Consider the following 17,580-nt stretch of genomic DNA (forward strand, 5'->3'; position numbering starts at 1 on the left):
AAATTGCAAAACAGAAAATTTAATTAAAAATTATAAAAAGGTGAAACCCAGAGGAGGGAAGAATTCAGAGATTTTCCCCAAAACTGAATTCACCCCGTCCTAACCTGTGAATTTTCACATTCCCAATATGTGTGTTTTATGTTGGATTATTACCGAGATATAACATCATGAGCGTAGCCAGGAATTATGTTGCGAGTAACCAGAGTTTAGGGGGACGTGGGTGACACTGTGGGTTAAACCACAGAGCCCAGGACTTGCCAATCAGAAGGTCGGCGGTTCGAATCCCCACGATGGGGTGAGCTCCCATTGCTCAGTCCCTGCTCCTGCCAACCTAGCAGTTCGAAAGCACATCAAAGTGCAAGTAGTTAAATAGGTACCACTCTGGCAGGAAGGTAAACGGCGTTTTCGTGTGCTGCTCTGGTTCGCCAGACGCGACTTAGTCATGCACACCGGCTCCCTCAGCCAATAAAGCGAGATGAGCGCTGCAACCCCAGAGTCGGTCACGACTGGACCTAACAGTCAGGGGTCCCTTTACCTTTACCCAGGGTTTATTGGGATGGGGGGCAGGACACGACTAGAAGATTCGGAATGAAATGTCCCCATAACAGTTGTTTAAAATTACTTTCTTTTGACCCCAAGTGCTCAGATAAATCTGTCAACATCCTTTCTACAATTTCTACTTTTAGCTAAGTATTTTTTATTTATTTATCTGATGGGGGGGGGCTGCTCCCTGCCCTGCCCGCTACACCCATGGGTAACATACGTGATGTGCTTTCAACATGCAAGCTCAAGTCTGCCCCGTACGGCGCCGTGAGTTCAAATGCCAGGAATCCATCAAACCAGAGCTAACTTGGAAGCCGTCCGGGAAACTTTGGCCGCCGCTTGGAAAGCTTGCAGCGGCACTCCTTTCCCGGAAAATTGCGTTAAAAGAGGGGTGGGAGCCGCAGGAAGTCCCACCCCTGCCCCTAGACGAATCCCCTCCGAAACGCTTGGCGCATTTGCGCGGAGGTTTGCTCCGGATCCGAGGACGCCTTCGGGAAAGGACTGGAGATGCGCGTCTGAAGGAGACTCCGCCCAAGGGGAGCGCAGGCTGGCGACCTTCCCCTTTGCGCCTTTGCGCGGCGGCACTTTCGCTTCCAAGGCTATTCCCTCCCCGCGCGGCGCGTCATCCCCGACGAGGAGCCCGTGGGACGGCGCGGGGCAAGCACCTGGAGGCTGACGGGCCCCTCCTCCCCTGGCCGGGGAAGGGCGTCCCTCCGGCGTGCTGGCTGGCTGGAGCGCCACAAAGCGGGGAGCTCGCCGGCCGGCTGGTGGAGAGAGCGAGCGCGGATTCTTGCTTGGCGCGCCTGGAGACCCGGGACTCGAGCATGGCTTTTGGCAAGAGTCAGAAGGATCCCTTCGGCACAGCCGTGGGGCATCTGATCGGTAAGAAGCGGCATCTTTCCCCCCTTTGCCTCCCCTCACTGCCAGCCCGTGGGTGGCTGCCCCTGTACTGGGCGGAGCGCCAAACTTTCCCAAGGCACCGTCCCATTTTCAGACAGGGAGGGCGGGCAGCGGCGCGGTAGCGGAGGCAGCCTTTGCGCTCCGAAGGGCTCAGGTGGCGTCTCCAGGTCTGGAGCCGTTGGGGAGACGCTACCTGCCAGTGCCTGCAGTACTAAGCTAGCCTTGCCAGTGGTGTGGCTCGGGGCGAGACAGCGTTCCCATATGGATGTAGGCGGAGAGGGAAAGGATAGTTTCTGCTGCCCTTCCGAGTTCTGGAAACCTAACAGGCTTCTGGGTCAGCGGGGCAGGTAAGGGGATATTCAGCTCTGTGTTTAATGTTTTTGCACCCCCTCCTAGTGAGCGGGGTTCGGACCTCAGTTAAGTATTTTTATTGATTTTTATTGATGGGGGGCAATTGTCCCCCTTGGCTACACCCATCCTATAGATGGAATTGTGTATGACCTGTATGGGCAGGGAGCTTGGCTAGATGCCTTTTGGAGTTTCCTTCGGATTCTGCTTCAAATCTGATAGGCCAACTTTGTTGTATTTTTTTATTGGGTGGTGATGTCTTCTGCTCATTTTGCTGAGCTGGTCTCCTGGACTCCTGCCTCAAAGTCCTACTTTAATGGCACTGCTGTACTGGGTGATACACTCGGTTAAACTACAGCACTGTGGTTTTTCAGCTCCTCCAGGCCCATAGAAACCCAAGATCTACACCAGCTACTCTTGCCCCTCTAGGGGGTTCCAATTCCAGGTCCCTAACCAATTTGTTTGCTGTTGCCCTGCTAACTAGTCTCCTCCCACCCACTGTGGGAGCTGTCCCATGAGCAAATATCAAGCAGCTGCATTTTATTTATTGCTATTACTTTTCAGAAAATTTATATGCCGCTCAATTGTAAAGGAAAAACAAGAGCAGCCCACCTTAAAGTGATTTACAGAAAAGAACAGAACCATGACATGATCAGTAAAAACTGATATTTGAAACATTCAAACGCAATTAAAACCAACCATAAACTAAAAAATACTCATTAAAATGCATGTGTTGTTATTGATCAACACTGTATCTTGATGCCAGGATAAGATTCGCCTGCTGAAATTCTGATCAGGGAAGGCAGAAAAGCCTCACCAGGAAAGAAAGAGAAATCTTTGATAGCCTTATCTCTGTTTTGGAGGTCAGGCATCACTAAGCTTTAGTCAGCCGCAGAGGATCAGAAGGTCTCCTTGTTTGGCTCCAGCGAAAAAAAACACCACCCAGGTTGCTGTTTGTTCAGAATATTTCTTAACAATCCGTCATCAATAGAAGCCAAGCTGGTGTGTGCACTGCCTTCACACAACGTATAAATGCTGTGTAAAGTTGACAGGTGAGCTTTACTGCATCAGAACACAATAAAGCGAAAAGCAGAATGGGACCCGATCCCAACAACCCTCTCCAGTCTGAAGTGCCAGGGCAAGTAGAAAAGTGTTTCGACTTTTCTGATACCTGCGGACTGCAGTTCCCAGCCATGGGGCGCTTTTTACTCATGCTTTTCTTAGCCACTCTATGTGACAAGTGTGGAGGCTGGAAAATGTGGCAGATTCCCTGCCATTGTTAGACATGTGTGCCTTTCCTTTGAACCAGTGTTCAAAATTAGCCGGGCGCCAGGCGCGTTTTGTGACTGGCGCGGGTCCATTTGCTACCACATTACGTTGGCGACAGACATCCCCATCTGGCTGGCCCCTCCTCAGTTAACCTCTACAATGACCCTGCGAGGTAGGTGAAGGGGCGGTGACTGGCCCAAGGTCATCCATTGAGCTTCGTGACGGAGTGTAGATTTGGACCCTGATCTCCCAGGTCCTAGTCCAACACTCTAACCACTGCACCATGCTGCCTTCCTTGAGTTCTTCTGCTGTGGGGCAGCTATACAGTGGTACCTTGGGTTAAGAACTTAATTTGTTCTGGGGGTCCGTACTTAACCTGAAACTGTTCTTAACCTGAAGCACCACTTTAGCTAATGGGGGGTCTCCTGCTGCCGCTGCACCGCCGGAGAACGAATTCTATTCTCATCCTGAAGCAAAGTTCTTAACCTGAAGCACTATTTCTGGGTTAGCAGAGTCTGTAACCTGAAGCGTATGTAACCTGAAGCATATGTAACCTGAGGTACCACTGTATCAATTAAGTAGGCAGATAAATATGGGGAAAGCAAAATGTCACTTAGAGAAGGATCTGAAATATTTTCCTTGAAGCTTGAGTTTGTCTTATTCTGGATTGCTTTATTTGATGTTTTGATGTGTTGTGAACCGCTTTGAGATTTTTTTCTTTACTATATAAAGCGGTATATTGTAGAAATGAAATGAACAATAATAGTAATAACAAAAATAGCTCTCATTGGGGAGGGGGGTTGGCACCTAGGCTGTTGTGGTGACCATAACCTAAGGTTTAAGCTGCCATTTGGCAATTAGCTTATACAGTGGTACCTCGAGTTACAAACATTTCGGGTTACAGACTCCGCTAACCTGGAAGTAATACAGTGGTACCTCCGTTCCAGAGGCCCATTCGCAACATGAAAAGCCCGCAACCTGAAGCACTGTATCTGCGCAGGTGCGCAGCACGATTTGGCGCTTGTGCGCATGCGTGAAGTGTGATTTAGTGCATCTGCGCATGCGCAAGCTGCGAAACCCGGAAGTAACCCTTTCCGGTGTTTTTGGGTCGCCGCAGGACACAACCTGAAAAAAGGAACATGAAGCAAATGTAACATGAGGTATGACTGTACTGTACCTTGGGTTAAGAACTTTACCTCAGGATTAGAACAGAAATCGCGCGGCGGCAGCGGGAGGCCCCATTAGCTAAAGTGGTACCTCAGGTTAAGAACGGTTTCAGGTTAAGAACGGACCTCCGGAACGAATTAAGTTCATAACCAGAGGTACCACTGTATATCTGCTTAGGAACCCCTCTCGCCTTCTCTCCCTCAGGAACAAGGGAGGAATAAAAGTTCTACATCAGGAATGCCTCCTCTTCTCCAAGCGGCTGCTGGAGAGGCAGAGTTGCAGGGGCTGCCCCCAGGAGACATCAACTCCTGCCTCTAAGGATCACACCGCTGCAGCAGCGGGTCAGCGGGTGATGCATTCTTTGGAGGCCAGATCTGCTGCCCCTGTGGATTCTGCCTCCCGAGGCAGCAACCCCACCTTGCCTTATGGGTGGGCCAGCTGTGCTTCCTTAACACTGTTGACTTCCAGTTAAGAGCTCGGAATCCATCCGTCAATTCCCCCTTTCCCAAGCCTGTGCGCCTCTCTTCCCTTCATTTGGAGCGACTGCAGCCCACGTTCCCTGCTGCCGTGCTCAAAATAATGAATGTTTTGCATGTTGGAATTCCCCGCTTCACCCAGAGACATGTGTCGAGTTGGGGGTGGAGGGAAATACATTCCTTTAGCTGCTCTGGATTGTGAGGATGATGGGAGTGGCTGGAGACTCGCTAACGGAGTGACTCATCAAGGTTTAAGTGATGCTAGTCAGTTTCAGTCCATTCTCCCCAGAAAAAAAGAGTGAGTTTTCCCCTTGTACAGTGGTACCTCAGGTTACAGATGCTTCAGGTTATAGACACTTCAGGTTATAGACTCCACTAACCCAGAAATAGTACCTCAGGTTAAGAACTTTGCTTCAGGATGAGAACAGAAATGATGCAGTGGCGGTGCGGCGGCAGCAGGAGGCAGCGGCAGCGGGAGGCCCCATTAGCTAAAGTGGTACCTCAGGTTAAGAACGGTTTCAGGTTAAGAACGGACCTCCAGAACGAATTAACTTCTTAACCCGAGGTACCACAGTATTATATAAGGGATGTGCAAGCTGGAGCGGTATTGGTGCTCGCTTAGCTGAGAAGTGAGAGGCCTTCCGTCTCCCAGCTGAGCAGTTCAACGAAGCCCCAGTGCTCCTCCAGCCTATGGGCTTGCTTGTAGGGCTGGGCAATGTATCTCGGCTGCTTCTAAGGTGGGGAGGAAGAAGCTGGCGAGATATAGACATTGTGAAACATCAGCATGTTGTGGTACAGTTGTACCTTGGATCCTGAACACCTTGCAGCTCGAATGTTTTGGCTCCTGAACGCTGCAAACCCGGAAGTGAGTGTTCCAGTTTGCGAATGTTCTGTGGAACCCAAAGGTCTGATGCAGCTTCCGTGGCTTCCGATTGGCTGCAGGAGCTACCTGCAACCAATCGGAAGCTGCACCTTGGTTTCCGAACGTTTTGAAAGTCGAATGGAATTCTGGAACGGATTCCGTTTGACTTCCGAGGTACCACTGTATTTAGCTGTTGATATAAAAGGTAACTCCTGCCAACCTAGCAGTTCGAAAGCACGTCAAAGTGCAAGTAGATAAATAGGTACCGCTCTGGCGGCAAGGTAAACGGCATTTCCGTGCGCTGCTCTGGTTCGCCAGAAGCAGCTTAGTCATGCTGGCCACATGACCCGGAAGCTGTATGCTGGCTCCCTCAGCCAATAAAGCGAGATGAGCACCACAACCCCAGAGTCGGCCACGACTGGACCTAATGGTCAGGGGTCTCTTTACATTTACCTTTATAAAAGGTAAAGACTGATGTATCACAATCACTGGTATATGAAGGGGGGGGGTTCCGCCCCAGGTACCATTTGGGGAAATGGTCCCATTGTGGCCACCCCCTCGGGACGCACAACCCCGGGACACTTGCCACACCCCCGTGGGTGATGCACCACAACCCCGGGATGCGTGTCAGCCATGCCCCCGCCTGTTCTCTGCTCTGGGGGCAGCAGCATGTTGCTCCACCACTGATCAAATGCTGAAAAACAGATCTTGCCCAGCCCTAGTTAAGGCTGATGTGTGTTGAAGTGACATTTAGAGGTCATCTGTGACTGGTTCCCCATCCCTGTATTAACAGAGGCAAAGGTGGACAGAGTTTCAGTGCCCTTAGGCAGAGGAGGAAGTTTCAGCGAGGGCAGCTAATGTCACCTTTGCAGGATAAACATCACTTGCTAACATTCCTACTTTGCCTAACAGCTATTAATAAAGTTGCAGAAGTCTGGTCCTCCCTTGCAACAGGTCAGCTCATCCTTCCACAAACTGATGCCCTCTACAGTAGTACGTCTGGTTAAGAACTTAATTCATTCCTGAGGTCCGTTCTTAACTTGAAACTGTTCTTAACCTGAGGTACCCCTTTAGCTAATGGGGCCTCCCACTGCCGCCGCGTGATTTCTGTTCTCATCCTGAGGTAAAGTTCTTAACCTGAGGTACTACTTCCGGGTTAGCAGAGTCTGTAACCTAAAGCATTTGTAACCCGAAGCGTTTGTAACCCGAGGTACCACTGTAGATGTTTTTGACTACCACAGCCCCTGTCAGCTGCAGCCAGTAAGCTGAGTGGTAGCCAAAATACCTGGAGGGCACCAGGTTGGGGGAAGATTGTTCTAGCCCTACGTCTTTGTTTGCTGATATCCAGTAAGCCACTTTCAAAGCATTTCATAGAATCAGAATGCTGGAACTGGATATCCTAGGTGTTTCCTGACATTGGCTAACTGGTTTCTTGTTTCTTTTCTTTTTTTATAAAGGAAGGAGATTTAAGACTCAGGGTACTTCAGAGGGAATGACCATTTTAAATCAAAACTCTTTATGCCAGTCATTTGAAACATCCAAAGTTATATTTCCTGTTTGTTAGGTGTCTGTATACAGTGGTACCTCAGGTTAGGTACTTAATTCGTTCCAGAGGTCTGTACTTAACCTGAAACTGTTCTTAACCTGAAGCACCACTTTAGCTAATGGGGCCTCCTGCTGCTGTTGTGCCGCCGGAGCACGATTTCTGTTCTCATCCTGAAGCAAAGTACTTAACCCGAGGTAATATTTTTGGGTTAGCGGAGTCTGTAACCTGAAGTCTCTGTAACCTGAAGCGTATGTAACCTGGGGTACCACTGTAGTGTCTGCATAGCTATTTTGGATGGGAAGAGGTATAAATAATAAAATTATTATTACTATTATTATTACTCTTTACTGGAAGTAAATCTTTGTCTTTGCAGAAAAGGCTACTTTTGGAGCACTGCAGACAGAAGAGTGGGGTCAGTTCATGCACATCTGTGATATTATCAACACAACTGAGGAAGGGTAAGCTGGTTCATGTTCTTCAGAATTCTCATGGAATTTGGTCTTGCTGATAAGACATATTGGCCTTCCGTGTTAAAAGTCTAATCCTGCTTGTATGACGATAAAGGCACTCCATACCCCGGTATAAACCCTTTGTCCTCTGTTGTGCATGTGTAATTTTACAATTCGCTCATCTAGAAAGCCACATGTGAAGGCAGTAGGGAATCTGATTTCAATACGTATTTGTCGATACTTTTACATCTCAAGTTCATGTTTACCGATGCATGTTTGTTTATTTAATGAAATTTATATGCTGTTTGAGCGTAGCGGTTTTTAGAGTTGCTGACTTTCAAACAGTCCCTATAGCTGTGCCTTTAACTGAAGCGTGAACAACAGCAGTTACACCGGGGGCGTGTTTATCGCCATGCTGTCAAAAGCTTTGCCTGTGAATTCCTATTAAAGGCACAGCTACAAAGGCTGGTTTAAAAGTTGGCAACGGTAACTGCATATGCATCTTTAAAACATGACCCATGAAGCAACCCTAGAATGTCTGGTTCATGACTGTGTGCAGTAGGTAATGTTAGGACCTTGATTGAAAGTGAGATGAGTGCCACAACCCCATAGTTGCCTTTGACTGGACTTAACCGTCCAGGGGTCTTTTACCTTTACCTTTGTTTCTCTCACCTGAATGGGTCTATCTGCCAGCAACTTCTAACGTCAAATTGGGAGGTACTCTTGAAACTTAATGCAATCAAGTAGAGAAACTACAGAATTTAGAGATGGGATCAAGACTGCAATAATGGGAGGCACATTGGTTCTGCTAAAATCCATGGGATCCTTATTCTGAAAAGGGAGCATGTAAGTGCCTTTTTTTTTAAAAAAAAGAAAAGAATTCTAAAAGTTCAGTTTCTTTGTTTGGGGGTGGAGTGGAGGACTGTGTTTTTTCCTGATTCTCTCCCCGCCCCCAGCCTTCACATCTCTATGAGCAGCTGTGCTGCGTGATAAAGGAAGGGGTCACCACAGTTGCAATATTCACATGGGGCAAGCCGGTGGAAGCAGAGCAAGGGTTAATCAGCCCTTTGCTTGTGACTCACATCACGAATGATCCAACACCTTGAGCCCTCCAGCTCTTCCCCAGTTCCAAATAGGACCTTATTCAAATTAGTCACTGACCGTATCTTCAGAAACAATATTCAGATGTGGATAGGTGATTGGTTGCAAGCGAAGTGCTGTGCTGTTTTCTCACTACTGGAATGAAGAAACGACGTAGCCAAAGGCTGGTCACTTGCAGTGTAATGATGATGACTGTGTGCGTTCCTTGATCCTAACATTTAATTTGGATGAGCAACAAAGACATCCACTGTAAAGAGAAGAGTCGTCGGTGGCAGTCGGTTGTGCTCAGTTAGCATGAGCTAAAAGCAACAGGCTTTCTTCCTAGAGAAAACTCAGCCCTTGTAACATCTTAAGACAGGGATGGGGTGCCTGGAGCCATCAAGGTGTTGCTGGACTACAACTTCCATAATTTCTGAGCAGTGGCCACGTTGGCAGTGCACTCCTTTGACCCAATATTTGCTCCTGTAACGCAATATAGTGGAAAAACCGAAGAGCACTGCTAGTGTTAGAAATGCACGTATTGTGTTCATCTGTATGGAAAATGCATCCCCCGCGTTTACTGTAAAATTCTCATGAGGGAGGAGCAAAGGTTTCTCCTTACTTTTCCTCCTTCGCCTCACTCCCATAGCATGGATTTATAAATAAGGTAAAGGTAAAGGACCCCTGGACGGTTAAGTCCAGTCAAAGGTGACTATGGGGTTGTGGCGCTCATCTTGCTTTTCAGGCCGAGGGAGCTGGCATTTGTCCACAGACAGCTTTCCAGGTCATGTGGCCAGCATGACGAAACCGCTTCTGGTGCAACGGGACACTGTGACAAAAGCCAGAGCACATGGAAATGCTGTTTACATTCCCACCACAGTAGTACCTATTTATCTGCTTGCACTGGTGTTCTTTCGAACTGCTAGGTTGGCAGAAACTGGGACAGAGCAACAGGAGCTCACTCTGTCACGGGGATTCAAACTGCCGACCTTCCGATCGGTAAGCACAAGAGGCTCAGTGGTTTAGACCACAGCGCCACTCGCTCCCATGGATTTATAAATATGGTGGAAAGCAATACCCAACCCCATCACTCAATAGTGCATCCACCTATGAGGTGTAGTGTACTTGTTTATCTGCTAGCATGTGGGGGAAAAAAATATCTAGATTGTTTTGAAGCTTCCTATAATTAGACTGGAGGAGAGCCAAGAAGCTGATGTGAACACCCTTAGTCTTACACAATTTGCCACAGGATTTTTGATAGGGTAATCTAGTGCTATTAGTGTTTGGGCTCAGATAATGGGTGAGACTATTTAGGCAGTGTCCTCATCTTCTCCGTTTAAGAAAAGGTTTGAGGATCTGACGTGAAAACAGAGGAGGCGGCAATAAAACAATCTCCTTTGAGTCTCTGGCTCCACTGTGCAATATTTAAATACTAAGCTGCTGCTGCTGCTGCTAAATTTTGCTTATAAATGGAGCACATTGAAGTGCTAGATGGGGAAGAAAGAGAGGAATTTTTTTTTGGGGGGGATTCAGTTCGGGGTTGGGGGAAGCTTCGCATTGGACGATACAAAGAGAATTCTTGTTTGAAAGTTTTGTAACCCGCTCTGAGATCTGTGGATGGCGGGCTGGCTAAAAATGCTTTTAAATAAATGAACAAATCTCTGCGGTTGGTTTATCAGCTGCAGAAATAGTATGGGCTGCTGCTTTGTGTGTTTGGGGCCGCATGAAAGGTGAGATTGGTGCTTTCAGGATTCAGTGACTGTAATTTGTTTTTACTGATTTTAATACCAAATTTAAACTTCTTGTAATTTGCCTTGGGACCTGCTAGTGAAGGGTGGATAATAAACTGAATAATAATAATAATAATAATATCTCCCCAGGTTCCAGCATTCGGTCATACTCAAGCATGACCAAGAGATAGCATGCCATTGATTATGCAGTTGAAGCAGTCAGGGCATGAGGATAGGAGCAGAATCTATTGACCAAGACTGGGGGACACTGGAAGACACGTGGAACAGAGGGAGTTCCCACTGAAATGTGTCTCCCATATAAGTGGGGGTTTACTTTCTCCCATATAAGTGGGATGGAGTTAATTAATTAATTACAGTGAAGCCTCGGGTTGCAAACACGATCCGTGCGGGAGGCATGTTAACAACCTGCAGCACCGCATCTGCACACGTGCGGGTTGCGATTTGGCACTTCTGAGCATGTGCAAAGCGCAATTGCCAAAACCTGTTCTGGTACTTTTGGGTTCAGCACGGTGTGCAACCCGAAAACACGTGACCTGAGGTACCACTGTACTTGGTTTTATGTCTACCCTGCCCGTAATCCAACCAGACCCCATGGTGGTTCTTCGTGTTTCTAGAGAAAAATAATTGCAATTGGGTACCCTCTAGGGACGCGGGTGGCGCTGTGGGTTAAACCACAGAACCTAGGACTTGCCAATCAGAAGGTCGGCGGTTCAAATCCCCGCGACGGGGTGAGCTCCCGTTGCTCTGTCCCAGCTCCTGCCAACCTAGCAGTTCGAAAGGACATCAAAGTGCAAGTAAATCGGTACCGCTCCAGTGGGAAGGTAAACGGCGTTTCTGTGCTGCTCTGGTTTGCCAGAAGTGGCTTAGTCATGCTGGCCACATGACCCAGAGCCTGTATGCCGGCTCCCTCGGCCAATAAAGCGAAATGAGCACCGCAACCCCAGAGTCGGCCATGACTGGACCTAATGGTCAGGGGTCCCTTTACCTTTACCTTTTTACCCTCTAGGAAATGTGAGAAAAACCTGCCTACTGCCCTAGATGCTGGGTGACCAAGACTTTCAGATTCTGAACATCCATCTGTTCACACTTTGCAGGGTATCTCTACACACAGCCCACCTGTCACGAAGACAATAATCTGGCTGCTGCTGAAATACAGTGCATTATTTCAGTTTTATCTGTATTTTCTTCCACGCAAACAGTCGCTGCAGTCTTTATCTCTCTGGCTGGTGTCACATGGCAAACAGCGTGTTAAGTCATTGCTTTTATCTGGTTTCCTTTCTTTTAATTGCAGACCTAAGAATGCGATCAGAGCACTAAGGAAAAGGCTTTCCAAAAACTGCAACCATGTTGAGATTCGTCTGACACTCTCTGTAAGTATGATACTTTTGATCCTCATAAAAAAAGTCTGCTAAACACAGAAGGGGACCCATTGGATTTCTCTGGATCACAGCCCAGGGAGGAACCTGTTTGAGCAGAACATTTTACTAAACAACAGCAACAATTTTCCTGACACACCAAACATGAACTTCGGGGGAAGGCGGTGCTCATTTTCTGGGTCATGTTTAGGTGAACGTCATCTGGATCCTTGCCTGGGGTTTCTGAGCACTATTCTTTATGGACGGAGGTCAATTGTTCTTCACCGTTGGAGATTCTCCAACAGATTAACCCCTGCTTTCCACCTTCAGGGCTTGCGGGGGGAGGGGGGATTGAGCCAGTATTATGAAGAAGACAAACAATGACATCTGGAGATAAGTCTTTGCTCATCTTCCAATGCCCCACCTGGGTTCCATCAGGGGCCTCCTCCTCCTCCTCCTCCTCCTTCTTCTTCCTCGGTGATCACTCATAGCCAAGTAAAATTGTCTTCCATGAACACGGTCTTAACAGTGAGTCTGTAAGTGACTGTGGAGGCCATTTCTGGATCCACACGCCCTTCCACAGTGGGGACATAGCTTTCTGGGCGGGAGTTTATGACAGGGAGGGTTTGCCAAGTGTGCCTTCCTCTTAGCACGTTTCTCCATTTCACCCTGAGTTTGAGCATCTTCAAAGCCCATGACACCATTGGTAGAGGCTGTTCTCCAATTGGAGCGCTTGCAGGCCAGTGTTTCCCAGTTGTTGGTGTTTATGCTACATTTTTTTTAGATTTGCCTTGAGAGAGCCTTTAAACCTCTTTTGTTGACCACCAGCATTACACTTTCCATTTTTAAGTTTGGAATAGAGTAGTTGCTTTGGAAGACGATAATCAGGCATCCGCACAACATCACCAGTCCAGTGAAGTTGATGTTGAAGAATCATTGCTTCAACACTGGTGATCTTTGCTTCTTCCAGTACACTGGCACTAGTTTGCCTGTCTTCCCAAGTGATGTGTACAAATTTTTGGAGACGTAGTTGATGGAATCTTTTGAGGAGTTGAAGATGGCGTTTATAAGTTTATAAACCAGGCACCACCACCATTCCTCCTAAGGTGTGAGGACTGCTTCATTGTAACCTGGGCAGGTGGTGTTGGGTCTAGAAACATGTTTGGGACCTGAATCTCCCACACTACATGGTTGCTGGACAGGGGAAGGCCTCTCAGCCATGGGCAGTCCTCATAACTCACCTCATCACCCACAGGCGCCTCATAAAATGGTATTTAGCATGTTACTCAGAAAATTGCTTCTTGGTTTTCCTTTTTGAATTAACGCACTCCGGTTAAAGACTGGTTAAGAAGGGAAAGAGTAGCATCTTGTTCAGTGTTGAGTTATTCCAACGGCATTTTCCACTTTTACAAAGTGGAATATGCGATTCAGTATTCATTAGTGCAAAATAAAGTCCATTATGGCATGTGTTCTTAACCGTACACAAACACTGATGGCTTCTAGCCAGAGGTAAGGGGAGAGGTATTGAAATCACAGAATAAAGGTCACTCAATCAGAGCAAGCAAGATGCTGTCTTTTATTTTGATCGACAAACTTTGGAGTTGCATAGATCTCAGTTTGTGGTTTGCCATTCAAGAGAGGCTTTGGAAACAACAGCAAAGAGTCTTGTGGTGAAATAAAGGTTCACAAATGTATCATGGAATAAGCTTTTGGAGGGAGAGAGAGAGAGAGAGCGCAAGAGCGAGAGAGAGAGCGCCTGTTTGAGCCAAGTCACAATGTGTACTTGCTTATCTGCCGTCTTGTGTTGAAGAAAAATGAGTTGTGACAGAGGCTTAATGAGAAGGGGATTAAAATGAAACAGTAGACATCGTAAATGCTATCACATGAACAATTGTGTGTCTTCCTGGTTGCCCCACCTCAAAAAGGAATGAAAGGGCAACTAAAAAAAATCGAGGATAGCATTTTTTTCCGGAAATAAGAGAATTAAACAGGGAGAAGACTTGGTTAACTATTGTAAAAGAGAATGGAGACAGTTGGCATGGAAAGAATGAGTAGGAAACAGTATCTCCCTTTCAAAATACAACTCAGGATTATTTATTGAAGCAGAACATTTTATGATGAGCTAAAGGATAAGCTTAGTTATACAATTGGTAGTTAACTTATGCCATCGATTGCCCCCAGGGTGTTATAAGGAAATGGCATGGGATTTCTAAAGGATTAATGGAATGTTTTGGAGAAATAGGAATACAGTCATACCTCATGTTATGTTTGCTTCATGATACGTTTTTTCAGGTTGTGTCCTGCGGCGACCCGGAAGTACTGGAAAGGGTTACTTCCGGGTTTTGCCACTTGCGCATGCGCAAACGCGTAAAATGACGTCACGCGCATGTGCAGAAGCGGCGAATTGCAACCCGCGCGTGCGCAGATGCGCCGCTGTGGGTTGCGTTCTGTTCATGTTGTGAACAGACCTCCGGAATGGATCCTCTTTGCAACCAGAGGTACCACTGTATTGAGAGGTGCAAACTAACACTGCAACCTGTGTGTTACCAGCCACGGGCAACAAACAACAGGAGATGGTTGTCCCTGTTAGATGTTGGTTATGACTTCTTGGATGGTCAGAAGCACTTCCAGTTTAGATGGATCATTGTTCTGACCCAGAATCACATTGCTTGTGGGTATGTTGACTTCCCATTTCTGCCCAGAATCTAATCTAGGTCAGTGATGTCAAATGGTGATATGGGTTAGACTGGTGCCATAGGAAGCAGTCCATTGGTTTAAACTTACATAACATAATATTCCCAGGGCTTGTAATAAGCAGAAATGTGTGACTCCTTTTTGTTTTTGTTTTGTTTCCAAACGTCAGCCAGTGCAAAAGTGACTTGGCAGTTCTTGTACACAGAGTTACCTTGTTGGTCACGGCGTATTATGCTGCTGCTGTGGAATTTGTGGAATTCGTTTTGCAAAAACATTATTACCATAAGCTAGGAAGTCATTAGGGCAAACAGGTGATTCACAGTGCTCTGTTATTAGTTAAGCTGCATAAATATGAATCGCCCCAAAGTTTTGGTGTTCAGGTTCTTTATCCAGAAGTGGCAGAACGTCAGAGACGGGATGAATTGAGTATGGTTCTGAATGAATACCTCTCCCCTTATTTTGCAGCCATGTTCCTATTTAACTTGAAAACATTCTGAAAGCATGTAAAGGTTTGCTGGCAAAGGTTCTGGACTGAGTCTCCTTCTAGGTTCCACAGAGCTTTTTATCCTGTTTTCCCTCTGTGTTGATATTGTGGCTCTGAGTGATAGAGGATGTATGTTTCAGCAGAGCTCAGTTGCTTAGAGCATGGTGCTAATAACATCAAGGTTGCAGGTTCAATACCTGTTTGGGGCAGCTGCATATTCCTGTGTAGCAGGGGGTTGGATTAAATGACCCTCAGGGTTCCTTCCAATGCTATGATTCTATGATTTAATTCAGTCTGTTGAAGTAAAAAGGTAAAGGTAAAGGACCCTGGATGGTTAAGTCCAGTCAAAGGCGACTATGGGGTGCGGTGCTCATCTCGCTTTCAGGCTGAGGGAGCCGGCGTTTGTCCACAGACAGCTTTCCGGGTCATGTGGCCAGCATGACTAAACTGCTTCTGGTGCAGCGGGACACCGGGACAGAAACCAGAGCGCACAGAAACGCCGTTTACCTTCCCACCACAGTGGTACCTATTTATCTACTTGCACAGGCGTGCTTTTAAACTGCTAGGTTGGCAGGAGCTGGGACACAGCAACGGGAGCTCACCTCATTGTGAGGATTCGAACCGCCAACCTTCCGATCGGCAAGCCCAAGAGGCGCCATGGTTTCGACCACAGTGCCACCCATGTCCCTCCTCTGTTAAAGTAGCCAGTGCATCACCTATGATCTGTCCTTTGTGTTAAAGTCAACAGAGGTCTGTTAAGATGTTTTATCTGATGAGAAAATGTAGAGAAAACTCCATTGGCAATTTTTTTTTGACTCCATGGTAGCTGGCACCTCAAAATTAAGTGGAGACATTGGAACCAACTCCCAGCAGCCTTGGGGGCTTCAGTCCCCCCAATAAAATATTTGAGGGGTCGAGTCCAAACAAAGTTGGTGGGCATTCCATTCAAATGGGGTGTGTGCACTGCATCATGTGATTGATTATGAGGGGCGGGGCTTACCTGGGCCCCCACAATGTTTTATTCAAGTTGCACCCCTGTGTGGAGATGCTACAGATTCATCTACCCTGCTAAAAGTCTCCCATCAGTATAGTCCAGCATGGTCAATCATGAAATATGTGATGTCCTATCATCATCCCCAAATAATATTCTGCTATTGAAAAGACTAGTAGATTTATTGTATCCTAAGCTGTTGTGGAGTGGAGCCTTCAAGGCATGAAGAGTCCATATGAACTGGATCATGCTCATTCACTGTCTTGACAGCTCTGCGGAGTAAAAAACGGGTGCAGACTAGGGAATGGTCTGCAGGCACATGAGATCAACACCCTGCTGAAGCTAAGCAGGTCTGGATCTGGTCAGTACCTGGATGGGAGACTGCATGGAAACAACATGTAATAGCACCACTCTATTCTGCCTCCGTCTGACCACACTTGGAATACTGTGTCCAGTTCTGGACACCACAATTTAAGAAGAATGTTGACAAGCTAGAACATGTACAGAGGCGGGCGACCAAGATGTTCAGGGGTTGGAAACCAAAACTTATGAGGAACGCTTGAAGGAGCTGGGTATGTTTAGCCTGGAAAAGAGGAGATACGATAACCATCTCCAGATATCTCAAGGGCTATCACGTGGAAGAGGAACAAGCTTGTTTTCTCCTGCTCTGGAGGGTAGGTCTCGAACCAAGGCCTTCAAGTTACAAGAAAGGAGATTCTGACTGAACATATATGGAAAAGCTTTTTGACAGTAAGAGCTGTTTGATGGTGGAACAGTCTCCCTCAGGAGGTTCTGGACTTTCCTTCCTTGGAGGTTTTTAAGCAGAGGTTGGACGGCCATCTGTCATGGATGCTTTAGCTGAGATTCCTGCATTGCAGGAGGTTGGACTAGATGACCCTTGGGTCCCTTCCAACTCTTACTATTCTATGTTGCCTTTGGTTCCATGATAAAAGAAAGGCAGGATTCTGCCCGGACACTGAGGTCCAGTGCCGAGGGCCTTCTGGCGGTTCCCTCGCTGTGAGAAGCCAAGTTACGGGGAACCAGGCAGAGGGCCTTCTCAGTAGTGGCACCCGCCCTGTGGAACACCCTCCCACCAGATGTCAAAGAGAAAAACAACTACAGTGGTACCTTAGGTTAAGAACTTAATTCGTTCTGGAGGTCTGTTCTTAACCTGTAACTGTTCTTAACCTGAGGTACCACTTTAGCTAATGGGGCTTCCCGCTGCTGCCATGTCGTCGCCGTGCGATTTCTGTTCTCATCCTGAAGCAAAGTTCTTAACCCGAGGTACTATTTCTGCATTAGCGGAGTCTGTAACCTGAAGCGTCTGTAACCCGAGGTACCACTGTACCAAACTTTTAGAAGACATCTGAAGGCAGCCCTGTTTAGGGAAGCTTTTAATGTTTAATAGACTATTGCATTTTATTATTTTGTTGGAAGCCGCCCAGAGTGGCTGAGGAAACCCAGCCAGAAGGGCGGGGTATAAATAATAAATTATTATTATTATTATTATTATTATTATTATTATTATTATTATTATTATTAAATAAAATACAAATAAAGAAGAAGAAAAAACAGGTTCAGAAAGTCTGATGCTGTGCCCTAGCCCAGAATCCACATTATCACCTAAGCTTTCGGTTGTGTGGAATATAAAAACCAATATAGGTG

General features: G+C 46.9%; 1 protein-coding gene across 1 annotated transcript in view; it reads left to right on the forward strand.

Moving 5' to 3' along the window:
* Positions 1-812: 812 nt before the first annotated feature.
* Positions 813-17,580, forward strand: part of TOM1L1 (target of myb1 like 1 membrane trafficking protein) — a 59,575-nt gene continuing 42,807 nt past the window's right edge. The window contains exons 1-3 of the mRNA XM_083490041.1: positions 813-1,425; positions 7,485-7,569; positions 11,683-11,761. Of these exons, the coding sequence (XP_083346167.1) occupies positions 1,368-1,425; positions 7,485-7,569; positions 11,683-11,761 (222 nt within the window). The 5' untranslated portion in view covers positions 813-1,367. The remainder of the gene's footprint in view (positions 1,426-7,484; positions 7,570-11,682; positions 11,762-17,580) is intronic.

Source organism: Podarcis liolepis (genome assembly GCF_965112155.1).
Source record: "Podarcis liolepis genome assembly, chromosome: 2".
NCBI lineage: Eukaryota > Metazoa > Chordata > Lepidosauria > Squamata > Lacertidae > Podarcis > Podarcis liolepis.